Source organism: Caretta caretta, chromosome 2 (genome assembly GCF_965140235.1).
Source record: "Caretta caretta isolate rCarCar2 chromosome 2, rCarCar1.hap1, whole genome shotgun sequence".
In the NCBI taxonomy this organism is placed as follows: domain Eukaryota; kingdom Metazoa; phylum Chordata; order Testudines; family Cheloniidae; genus Caretta; species Caretta caretta.
Genome location: NC_134207.1, coordinates 41,243,028 through 41,255,479, shown reverse-complemented (window position 1 = coordinate 41,255,479; position 12,452 = coordinate 41,243,028). Strand labels below are relative to the sequence as shown.

Below are 12,452 nucleotides of genomic sequence, written 5' to 3'. Positions count from 1 at the left end.
TTTAACTTTCTATTTCTGGAAAATAACTGTTTTAACAAACAATGTTCATATTGCGTTCATTTCACATTGTACTTGTTTATTTAAATTACTCCCTCACATTGTTCTTGAGCTATATATAGATCATCATGTTCATATAGCAAATGTACTAAATTAAGCAGTGTAGCTGATCTACATTTTTCTATTGAAATGTTAACGTAAAAACAAACAGAGCCTTTTTTCAAAATAAGTAATTTTTGTGAGATTTTTTTATTTTAGAAATTTTCTGTGTTTTTTCTGACAAAATTGAATAACAAAAAATATGGGCCTTTTTCTCAGTTTTTGGTTTTTCTCTTTATTGGTTTCCTTTTTCCTTTACCTTGCCCCCCTTTTGCCAGTGGCAAAAGGGAAAAGGAAAAAAGTTAGAGGAGGGGGAAGGAAAAATGTAAAACCCAAAAATGAAAAAAATGAATAAATGAAACATTGATTAAGTTCAGACACCTGCAGAACTTATTTCTATTTTTTTCCCCAAAAACCTAAACAAACAAAAAAATCCAAACTTTTATTTTTCGTCCAGTCCACTAGGGCATAATCCTGCCCCATTCAAGTAAATGGACTTTTGCTATTGACTTCAGTGGGTGTAGGATCAGGCCCTTAAGCAGTATGTGTTCACTCTTGAGAGCATAAATTTTTCAAACCTTGTCCTGGAAACGTGCTCCTCCTTAGAATGTGTCATTCTCTGATGAGTTATTCATATCTTCCTGAACAGCATTTTCAATATATAAGCCTATGCAATATAGAAGGTGAAGAAGTCTCATATTCATGTGATGGTTTCTTGCAGCCCAGGACCTGTGTGCTGTGAAGAAACATGCCTGTGAACAGATCTGTGTGAACACACCTGGGTCCCATGTATGTCAGTGTTATGATGGCTATGAGCTCGATGAAGATGGAAAGAAGTGTATCCGTAAGTATTATCTTAGAAATTCCCATTGGCACACAAGCCAAAGAGGTGGGAGACAAGATTCAGTTTTGGGGGGCTGGTTTTTGGAGGGGAGAGAGTTTGACACAAACCACCTGATTAATTTTGTTCCGATCTCATTGACTTCTGTGACTAAATTTTGCAGTCAGGATAAGTTAAATAGTGTGAAAGATTTCTACTTTTTCAGTACAAATAAATGTACAGTACAGCCACAAGCCTTGATAGGAAACTCTCCTTTCTCACGCAGATTTTAAGCACAATATACTGCATTTTTGTTAGGGTTTTTTTTTTTCAATGAACTCTGAAATAACAAAAAGGTGAAAAATTGCCCCAACTAATTTCACACAGGGTTATGCTGGCATTTTGAAATCAACCTGATTTTCTATTCAGAATCCATGTGGGTTATCAGCAATGCATTGCATGGTACTATTTAAACTGGTAGCACAAAAAACCCCCAAAAGCATAGACACTACTCTCAGAGTGCTAGTAATACTACTCTAGGGTTGCTACCTCTTCAGGTAGGAGTCAGATCCTGGGAAAATCTGGGAGAGGGTGGACATTCCTTGAAACATCTGTTTCCATGCCAGGGTATGCGGAGGAGGTTTTCCACATCTGTTTCCAAGGGGTGGCACTAAAAGATCACTGTGTAGTGATTTGTTGTGTGAGAATCAAGTTATGGGTGGATTTTGGGTGAGGCACTGGGGGCATTGCCCCCCCAAACTGCAAGCCTCAGGGAGGCAGTAGTCTGCTATATAAAGAGTTCTGCAGAGGAGACAGGAGACTGCTCGGAGCTTATGCCCTTGAGGCAGGCAGGGAGTCAGAATTTTGTTTATAAACAGAGTGATGAACAGGTGATTAAGATAAGAAAGGGCTGTTAGGATGTTTCCTAAAGTTAAATATCTGTTCCAAGCTCAGTGAACTGCAAAAAGTAAGTAGCCTAAATGTCTAGAGTAACAAGCCTAGATGTCAAGAGTCACAAGAAGGGTTTCTTCAGGTATGTTGGCAACAAGAAGAAAGCCAAGGAAAGTGTGGGCCCCTTCATGAATGAGGGAGGCAACCTAGTGACAGAGGATGTGGAAAAAGCCAATGTACTCAATGCTTTTTTTGCCTCTGTCTTCACTAACAAGGTCAGCTCCCAGACTGCTGTGCTGGGCATCACAACATGGGGAATAGATGGCCAGCCCTCTGTGGAGAAAGGGGTGGTTAGGGACTATTTAGAAAAGCTGGACGTGCACAAGTCCATGGGGCCGGACGAGTTGCATCCGAGAGTGCTAAAGGAATTGGCGGCTGTGATTGCAGAGCCATTGGCCATTATCTTTGAAAACTCGTGGTGAACGGGGGAAGTCCCGGATGACTGGAAAAAGGCTAATGTAGTGCCAATCTTTAAAAAAGGGAAGAAGGAGGATCCTGGGAACTACAGGCCAGTCAGCCTCACCTCAGTCCCTGGAAAAATCATGGAGCAGGTCCTCAAAGAATCAATCCTGAAGCACTTACATGAGAGGAAAGTGATCAACAGTGAGCAACAGTCAGCATGGATTCACCAAGGGAAGGTCATGCCTGACTAATCTAATCGCCTTCTATGATGAGATTACTGGTTCTGTGGATGAAGGGAAAGCAGTGGATGTATTGTTTCTTGACTTTAGCAAAGCTTTTGACACGGTCTCCCACAGTATTCTTGTCAGCAAGTTAAAGAAGTATGGGCTGGATGAATGCACTATAAGGTGGGTAGAAAGTTGGCTAGATTGTCGGGCTCAACGGGTAGTGATCAATGGCTCCATGTCTAGTTGGCAGCCGGTGTCAAGTGGAGTGCCCCAGGGGTCGGTTCTGGGGCTGGTTTTGTTCAGTATCTTCATAAATGATCTGGAGGATGGTGTGGATTGCACTCTCAGCAAATTTGCGGATGATACTAAACTGGGAGGAGTGGTAGATACGCTGGAGGGCAGGGATAGGATACAGAGGGACCTAGACAAATTGGAGGATTGGGCCAAAAGAAATCTGATGAGGTTCAATAAGGATAAGTGCAGGGTCCTGCACTTAGGACGGAAGAACCCAATGCACAGCTACAGACTAGGGACCGAATGGCTAGGCAGCAGTTCTGCGGAAAAGGACCTAGGGGTGACAGTGGACGAGAAGCTGGATATGAGTCAGCAGTGTGCCCTTGTTGCCAAGAAGGCCAATGGCATTTTGGGATGTGTAAGTAGGGGCATAGCGAGCAGATCGAGGGACGTGATCGTCCCCCTCTATTCGACATTGGTGAGGCCTCATCTGGAGTACTGTGTCCAGTTTTGGGCCCCACACTACAAGAAGGATGTGGATAAATTGGAGAGAGTCCAGCGAAGGGCAACAAAAATGATTAGGGGTCTGGAACACATGACTTATGAGGAGAGGCTGAGAGAACTGGGATTGTTTAGTCTGCAGAAGAGAAGAATGAGGGGGGATTTGATAGCTGCTTTCAACTACCTGAGAGGTGGTTCCAGAGAGGATGGTTCTAGACTATTCTCAGTGGTAGAAGAGGACAGGACAAGGAGTAATGGTCTCAAGTTGCAGTGGGGGAGGTTTAGGTTGGATATTAGGAAAAACTTTTTCACTAGGAGGGTGGTGAAACACTGGAATGCGTTACCTAGGGAGGTGGTAGAATCTCCTTCCTTAGAAGTTTTTAAGGTCAGGCTTGACAAAGCCCTGGCTGGGATGATTTAATTGGGGATTGGCCCTGCTTTGAGCAGGGGGTTGGACTAGATGACCTCCTGAGGTCCCTTCCAACCCTGATATTCTATGATTCTAAATGATAGAAAGTAATTGTAGATACAGGAATCGGGACGAGCGATGCAGGAAGTGAAGCTATGCCAATGAGACGCTACCCCACATCCTGTGTAGCTGCAAGCCCCATTCCAGAGCTTGGCAGCTGCATCATAATGCCATCCAGAATCGCCTAGTCAGAGCCATCCTGCCACCCATAGGGAAGGTGGCCGTGAACTCTGCCATCCTCGGAACCGACAGCAAACTGCAACTGGACATCGTCATCGCCAACGAGGACCAGAAGATCATGATAGTGAACGTCACAGTGCCCTTTGAGAATAGGACCCTGGCCTTCCATGATGCCCGAGCTCGAAAGGTGGAGAAATATGCCCCTCTGGCCGAAACCTGGAGAGCTAAGGGTTACCAGGTTCAGACACACGCACTGATCGTCAGAGCCTAAGGTGCCTGGTACTACAGTAATGAGAGAATGTTGAGAGAATGTGGAATCGGTCAGCGCTATGCTTGGCTGATGCGGCAACTCATGGTGTCAGATGCCATCAGGTGGTCGAGGGACATCTACATAGAGCACATCACCAAACATCGGCAATATCAGGTGAGATGAGCTGGAGTGCCGATGAGAAGCAAAATTGGAAAGTAACTGAAATATTTCCCTGATGGATTGTATTTTCTAAATGGACAACCTACCCTAAATTCTCAATTACTGACGGACAGTTTTCACTCATTGCTATATTTGCTTTCCACAACCAACTCTGTATAACTTTTCATGAGTGATGTACCTGAATACTTGAATGCTAATATTTAAACTGTATTCTTAAATTTATTCACGTAAATTTGGGTTATTGCTGATTATGCACTTTATGGATCTTATGACTTTAAAAACAAACTTGTATTTGTGGATAATCTAAACACTATAACCAGATGTACAGCCATTCTTTTCTTAAACTGTGTACTATATAATTTTTTAACATTAGCTTTAATAATTTTTTTAATTTTCTACAGTTGTTTCAATTGTATTCAAAAGGTAGTAACAAAGTTATTAATGTCTTTCTTTGAGAAGATAACTGATTTTTTAGACAAAAGAAATGCAGTAGATCTAATCTATCTGGATGTCAGTAAGACATTTGATATAGTTCCACATGAGAAATTATTAGTGAAACTGGAGAAGATGGGGATTAATATGAGAACTGAAAGTTAGATAAGGAACTGATTAAAGGGGAGACTGCAACAGGTCATACTGAATGGTGAACTATCAGGCTGGAGGGAGGTTACTAGTGGAGTTCCGCAGGGATCAGTCTTGGGAGCAACCTTATTTAACATTTTTATTACTGATGTTAGGAAAAAAAAGTGTGTGTGTGCTAATAAAATTTGCAGATGACACAAAGTTGGGAGGTATTTCCAATAAGGAGGAGGACTGGAATACCATACAAGAAGTTCTGGATGACCTTGTAAACTGGTGTAATAGAAATGGGGTGAAATTTAATAGTGCAAAATGCAAGGTCATGCATGTAGGGACTAACAACAATAATTTTTGCTATAAGCTGGGGACTTGTCATTTGGAAGTGACAGAGGAGAAGAAAGACCTGGGTGTATTTGTTGATCACAGGGTGAGTATGAGCTATCAATGTGATGCGGCTGTGAAGAAGACTAATACAGTCCTGGGGTGCATCAGGTGAGATATTTCCAGTAGAGACAGGGAGGTGTTAATACCATTATACTAGGCACTAGTGAGACCTCATCTAGAATACTGCATGCAGTTCTGGTCTCCTATGTTTAAGAAAGATTAATTCAAACTGGAACAGGTGCAAAAAAGGGCTAGTAGGAGGATCTGAGGAATTGAAAACCTACCTTATGAAAGGAGACTCAAAGAGCTTGGCTTGTTTAGTCTAACCAAAAGAAGGCTGAGGGGAGAAAGGATTGCTCTCTGTAAATACATCAGAGGGATAAATACCAGGGAGAGAGAGGCGTTATAAATACCAGGGAGAGAGAGGAAGTTAAGCATCAACGTAATCATGTGCCAGCAATGCCCCTCTGCTATGTACATCGGCCAAACTGGGACAGTCCCTACATAAAAGGATAAATGGACACAAATCAGATATTAGGAATGGCAATATACAAAAACCTGTAGGAGAACACTTCAACCTCCGTGGACACACACTAGCAGATTTAAAGGTAGCCATCCTGCAGCAAAAAAACTTCAGGACCAGACTTCAAAGAGAAACTGCTGAGCTTCAGTTCATTTGCAAATTTTACACCATCAGCTCAGGATTAAACAAAGACTGTGACTGGCTAGCCAACTACAAAAGCAGTTTCTCCTCCCTTGGTGTTCACACCTCAGCTGCTAGAAGAGGGCCTCATTCCTCCCTGATTGAACCAACCTCGTTATCCTTAGCCTGATTCTTGCTTGCGTATTTATACCTGCCTGTGGAAATTTCCATTACATGCATCCGACGAAGTGGGTATTCACCTATGAAAGCTCATGCTCCAGTACGTCTGTTAGTCTATAAGGTGCCACAGGACTCTTTGCCACTTTTGCAGTCTTTAAACCATGATTAGAGGACTTCAGTAACTCAGTCAGAGTTTAGGGGTCTATTACAGGAGTGAGTAGGTGAAGTTCTGTGGCCTGCAAGGTGCAGGTCAGACTAGATGATCATGATGGTCACTTCTGACTTTAGTAAGTGTATCTGAGTAAGAATATACATTACAATTTTAAACCTAACCAGTGTCCCTTAAGTGACTTTCCATAAGATGTTAGAACATGTTAATATTAGAGCTGAGTAGGTCTAATATTTAATTTTCTTGCTTGATATAGGAATTAGATACAGTGCTGCTGTCAGATAATTTCTAAGTTATTATCTGCAAAAAAAAAAAACCCTAGAGTTTTCAGTTATGTAGCTCCTGGAATCATGGTGAAATTTGACCCCTGCAAAAAAACCCAATCTGAAATGGTGCCCCTGTGGGCAGGCACAGAGTTCCCCCCCCCCCCCCCCAGTGGTGGATGAATGATTTTGCTGCCCCTAGGCCCTGAAATAATTGCCCCCCCAGCAGCTCCCGGCCCCCCCCCCCCCCCGCCGCAGCTCACCTCCGCTCCGACTCTGCCTCCTCCCCTGAGCGTGCCGCCGGGTCCTGCTTCTCCCCGCTCCCTGCCGTTGCTTGTGTTCAAAACAGCTTTGCAAAGGAGGGGGGAAGAGGGGGGAACGCGGCTCGCTCAGGAGAGGAGGCGGGGGCAGGGACGGGATTTGGGGAAGGGGACCACTAAGGGCAGGGAGGGGGTGGGGAATGGGGGCAGGGGCCGAGGGCGTGAACCGGCGTCTGGGGAAGCAGCCTCTGGCTGCTATATATAAATTTGCTGGCTTAGGCGTTAATACGCCGCTGCCCCCACCATGCACGTGTCCCCGTTGGCCTGACTGGAGCCGCCCCCAAAATATAGAAGTCAAGCTACGCCTATGAATTAAGTTTGTCTGTAGAATATGTTGGTTAAGCTTAGTTCCCTTAAAGGAACTGGGCATTCTGTGCCTCTAATTCGTACCGTTGGCAGTAAAGAAACAAACATAGGCCCAGGGTACTGCAAGATGAAAGCAAGAGAATGAAAATTCAGGAAAACAAATATTAAATGCAAAACATAATCTTGTCCTTAAAACTTTGTAAATAACTCATTCTTCATTTCTTCCATACTTATACCACAGTATGTTTTAGGGTAATCTAGCTCTTTAGGCTATTTCCCTTCTCACAAACCTTCCTTCCTGGTCTTATATTTCAGGAGAATGTCCTGTTCTGGTATCTTCTGTCGAAGAACTAATAAGTGCTAGTTCTTTGCCTTTTGCTTTCGGGCCTTGGTTCACGCAAGCACTTAAACACATGCTCCAAGTTAAGCATATGCTTAAGTCCCATTGAAATTAATGGGACTTAAGCAGATACTTCAAGTTAAGCATGCGCCTAAATGCTTTCCTGAATTGGAGCCTAGGCCCCTACACACAGTCCCAGCACAGTTCTTCTCAAGTTGTAAGAAATAACAAGTTCCCAAAGCTGTACCTTCTTTCCAGCTAAATTCTTGTCAGTTTAAAGCCCCATAACACAATGTAATCTGCATCTTGACAGCCCATTTAAGTAATTTCTTAGAATGCCCTAGGAAGCAGGATAATATTAGTTCAATATGTAAAATAGGTAATTGCCCATACCACGGGGCATTTTTCATACCATTTCCCATTTTGTTTTTTATGAGAGCTATGGTTGTATGTGCCTTTTGCAGATGAATCAACTGTGTGCTTAGTCCTTTGAAATGTTTCAATTACTCTTGGTCTCATGATTTAAATGTGGGAATGCTTACTTGCCTGAGCATTTTTCTTAGCTCATTGTTTTGTTTTGTTTTCCTGGATTTGAAACTTTTTTAAGATATAAAGCATATGAGTTTCATTCTCACCCATAAGCAGATGCGGATCAGATCCATGTCTGGCTTTTTAGAGGACATGCATCTGCTTGTTTCACAATGTTTCAAAATGCTGCAGAATTTTTTCATGCTACATAACTGATGCTTTTCCATAGGTCCTAGGACTCAAGTACCATTTTATGTTCTTGTCCTCTGAAGTTGGATTCTTTCTAGCTGGCTTCCTGTATACAACAGGCCATAGAATTTCACCCAGTTACCCCTGTGTTGAGCCCAATAACTTGTCTGACTGAAGCATATCCTCCAGAACGGCCTCCAGTCTTGATGTGAAGACATCAAGAGATATAGAATCTACCACTTCCCTTCGTGGTTTGTTCCAGTGATAAATCATGCTCACTATTACAAATTTATGCCTTATTTCTAACTTGAATTTGTCTGGCTTCAGCTTCCAGCCATTTGTTCTTATTATGTCTTTCTCTGCTGGATTAAAAAGCCCTTTAGTACCCAGTATTTTCTGCCCAAGGAACTTATATGAGATAGTTAAGTCACCTCTTAATCTTCTTTTTGATAAACTAACCTGATTGAGCTCTATAAGTCTCTCCATGTAAGGCATTTTGTTTCCAGCCCTGGTATCTTTTTTGTGGCTCTTCTTTTCACTTCTCCAGTTTTTCAACATCTTTTTAAAAATGTGATCACCTGAACTGGATGCAGTATTCCAGTATCAGTCTCACTAATGCTGAATACAGAGGGCTAGTGGGGCTTATGGATATATATCTATTTAAGCACATAAAAGATTCAATTTAAGTTTCTTTGAATCAGAAAGGTGGTTACATTAACTAACCTATATAAACCCCTATTATTATTATGACTGTGGTCCTCATCCTCCCTCACTATTTCCTCTATTGTTTGTTACATCTACTTGTAGCATCTTGTCTTAAATTGTATTATAAATTCTACAAGGCAACGACTGTGTCATCCTTTGTATTTTTATAGTAACTAGCACAATGGGGCCTCAATCCTTATTGGGACCCTGGGGCACTACTGCAATACAAATATAAATAAACGCACTTGCTTCATTGGAAATTGTTTATAGGTTCTATTCTGATGCAGCTCCTATTCTTTCTTTAATACACAAAAAGTACATGTTTTTCTTATTAAAACATTAGTACATTTCTATATAATTTCTTCTCTCAACGTTCTAATTGTTGTCTTCTCACCACTTCTCTATAAAGTCTGTAATGTTTTACCCAGAACTGAGCTGCATCCTTAATTTTTCATGTTTTTCCCATTCCATTCCATTAGTGCATTGGCTTCCTTTGAAACGGAGAATCAAGTTCCAAATTCTCTTAGTAATGTTCAAAGCATTCATATCCTCAACTCCAATTTATTTGCATGATCTGGTTCTGACTGGTATTCCCTCTTATATCTTGCATTCTCCTTCTGAACTAAATCCACTTGATCTCTCAAGTATTGCTTACTTATACTTATTTTGGTGGAATCCCCTAACTCATGCTATTCATCCTGATGCTAGTGTTGGCAGATTCAAGTCTAAATGCAAAGCATCCTAGTTACACTTTTATTTGTAGATTTTTTTTCATCATATACATGATTTCACTTTTAACTTTTTTAATCCCTACAATACATATGCATGGGTCAATATATGATCATTAATAATGTTTCCATAAAGTGTTAAAACTATGTATAAATTAGCCATTCTAATTTGTTTGCAAAGAAAAGAGTGATTGGCTAACTTGCTATTCCTATTAGCAGTGGATCTGCAAGAATTGACTTCTGTGATTTGAGCAACTTCAGACTTTAGAATGGATATGTTGTTATGAAAAATGTCCTGCTTCTGCAAATGTAATCAAGGATGCATGCTGATCCCTGGTGGAAAATCCTGTAAATGTGAACATGTGCATTATTCAATCAGGAGCTATAACTCTCCGTTTTCATAAGTTTATATTAAAGTATCATTCATTTTTGTGAATAGTATTTACTAGGTAAATGATTTATTACAAAACAGGCATGATCAAAGGAGAAGTCTGATGCACTGTGTATTTAAAGATTTACAGTCAAATTGGTCAAAATGTGCTGGCCAAAAAGTTACCTTCTCTAATGCCAATAGACCAATGAAAAGAAAGAAAAAGAATAGGTAAAAAGATCTTTAACCTTTTCCCTCTGGTTGCGTAACATGTTTTTACTTTAGCTGATTATGTACACCAGGCTTGCACCGATGCCAGGTGTTGAAACGGATCTTTAAATGGTCCACAGCTGGGCAGGTTTTACCGGTACCAGTGAGAATTCGGAAACCAATATGCTTAATGCACATTTATTTGAGAAAGAATCACATAAGCAGTCAAGGTTACACACTACGCATCTTTTCCTACAATCCTTAGCTCCCCAAGCATAAACCCTCAGTAACTATATTGGCCTTACACAGTATCCTGATTGGCAAACAAGGCAGATATATCTACCGATTCTAGATGGAGACTTCTTTTCTTTCCCCTCTGTTAAATGTCCCCCGAAGCAGGGTCTAGGTCACCCCGAGGACTTCTGTCTCACAATCTCAAACCTCTTCAGATGTTAATTGAGGAACACTAACTTAGTTAATTTACTTTGTTTAGCATATTTTCCATGTACCGAAGAAAGGGTTGTCATTCTTCAATATAAGGCACCTAGGTTTGCTTTTATAATTCTTCTCAGTCTTTCCATGGATATTTAACTCCATGGATATTTTACTCCGTGGAGGATTTAAATATCCCATTTACTAACGGAAATCATGTTGGAAGATGTCTGTTCTGAGTAAGTACCACCAGTAGGTAGCGTAAAAGAGGATGAAAAGAATAAATAATGAGACTACCAACACAGCCCAGCAGGTCTAACCCTGCCTAGAGCAGGGATTCTCACAATAAAAATGTTGGTGGCCTCAGAATGCAGCCACCAACTCTTGCTGGTGACCACTCTGACAATTTTTCCCTAAATGCTTAATTAACTTTAGTAAAAACAAATAAATATGCCAATATACATGTCCAAATCATTGTAATTTATTTATGTAAGGGTTTTTTTTTCCAAACTCAATCAAAATAATGTACAGTTGTCTCTGTTCTTTACTCACCCTAAACAGAATAGAAACACAAATTAGGTGCTTTGCATGTTCTTGTCTTTTGCTGTTGTTTTCTTTTGCTTTTTTGTTTTACACTTGCTAGTTAGTAAGTCTGCTGCTGTGAAAAATGATCTTTATATGTTGTTAATATCATTTTTCACAGAAGCAGACTTGCTAGCTAGCTGGGAGGCAGTGAAAAGTGATATTAACAAACATACAAATATCACTTTTCACAGCAAATTTACTTAACCCCAGCAAGCTGGGGGGAAAATTAAGCCCTGGATGGGGAGGTGGGTAAGGAGGTAGCAGGGGCAATGGATGAGGGGCTTGGGAGGCAGTGGGGGCCAGCGGTGATGCGGGGGGTGGCGAGCCCGGGCCCAGTGGCAATAGCCTGGGGTCCGGGCTGAAGCCCTGCGGCCAGGGACCAGAGCCCGCCGCCCCATGACCAGAACCTGCCACCCGCCACCCCAGGACTGAAGCCAGAAGCCCGAGCCCCACTGGGCCCAGGAAGGTGGGGAACTTACCGGCTGCCTGCTCCTCTAGTGTTTCTGGCTCCAGAGGAGGGCAGAGCCCAATCCCTGATGGCAGTCCCGGGGAAGGGGCCGTTGCTTCCCCCACCCCGAATCACTGCTTAGAAGGCTGTGGCCACAAGAAAAGCCCCTGGTGGCTGCATTTGAGAAACGCTGGCCTAGTGTGGTTAATTTGTATATGAAAAATATTACAACAGTGCAATGATGTTTGCCCCTAAGAGCAATTGGCAAGAGAGCACGTCAGCCACATACAGTCAGTCACCAAGGTTTGTTTACACTAGAGAAACTGGCAAGCTAACCACTTGTAGAAGCCAATAGGACTGCTCCTGTGAGCATGTGCTCACCGCAATAAGGGTTGCACAATCTATCCTTTAGTGAGAAAACTGGAGAAATATAGGTCCTGTATCAACTATTATTATTTATTTTTCAGTTGTGCTCCTATTTTTCAGTTATGCTCCTGTATAGACATAGGAAGGCACAGTCCCTTCACCAAAAAGATCAGTCTAAAAAGACAGACCAACTAAGAGAGAGAAGAATGAGGGACCAAATGTGAATAAAGTGGTCTGAATCATGTCTGCTCATATGTTACTCATTGATAAAACATCTTAAAAAATACTAGAGTTTTTCCATTTTCCCCTCAACTTTGCTCTGATTTGTTGGCCTGTTTCTTGTAGCCATGATGGTAAAAATAGATCTACATGAGAGATTTGAATGAAGAGAGGCTAT

The 12,452-nt window shown here is 41.7% G+C and overlaps 1 protein-coding gene across 9 annotated transcripts in view; it reads left to right on the top strand.

Moving 5' to 3' along the window:
- The window catches only part of MATN2 (matrilin 2), a 122,438-nt gene that overhangs the window by 63,913 nt on the left and 46,073 nt on the right, over positions 1-12,452 (top strand). For all 9 annotated transcript variants that reach the window (XM_048841307.2, XM_048841306.2, XM_048841309.2 and 6 more), the window contains one exon: positions 818-940. In XM_048841307.2, coding sequence (XP_048697264.2) covers positions 818-940 — 123 coding nt within the window. The remainder of the gene's footprint in view (positions 1-817; positions 941-12,452) is intronic.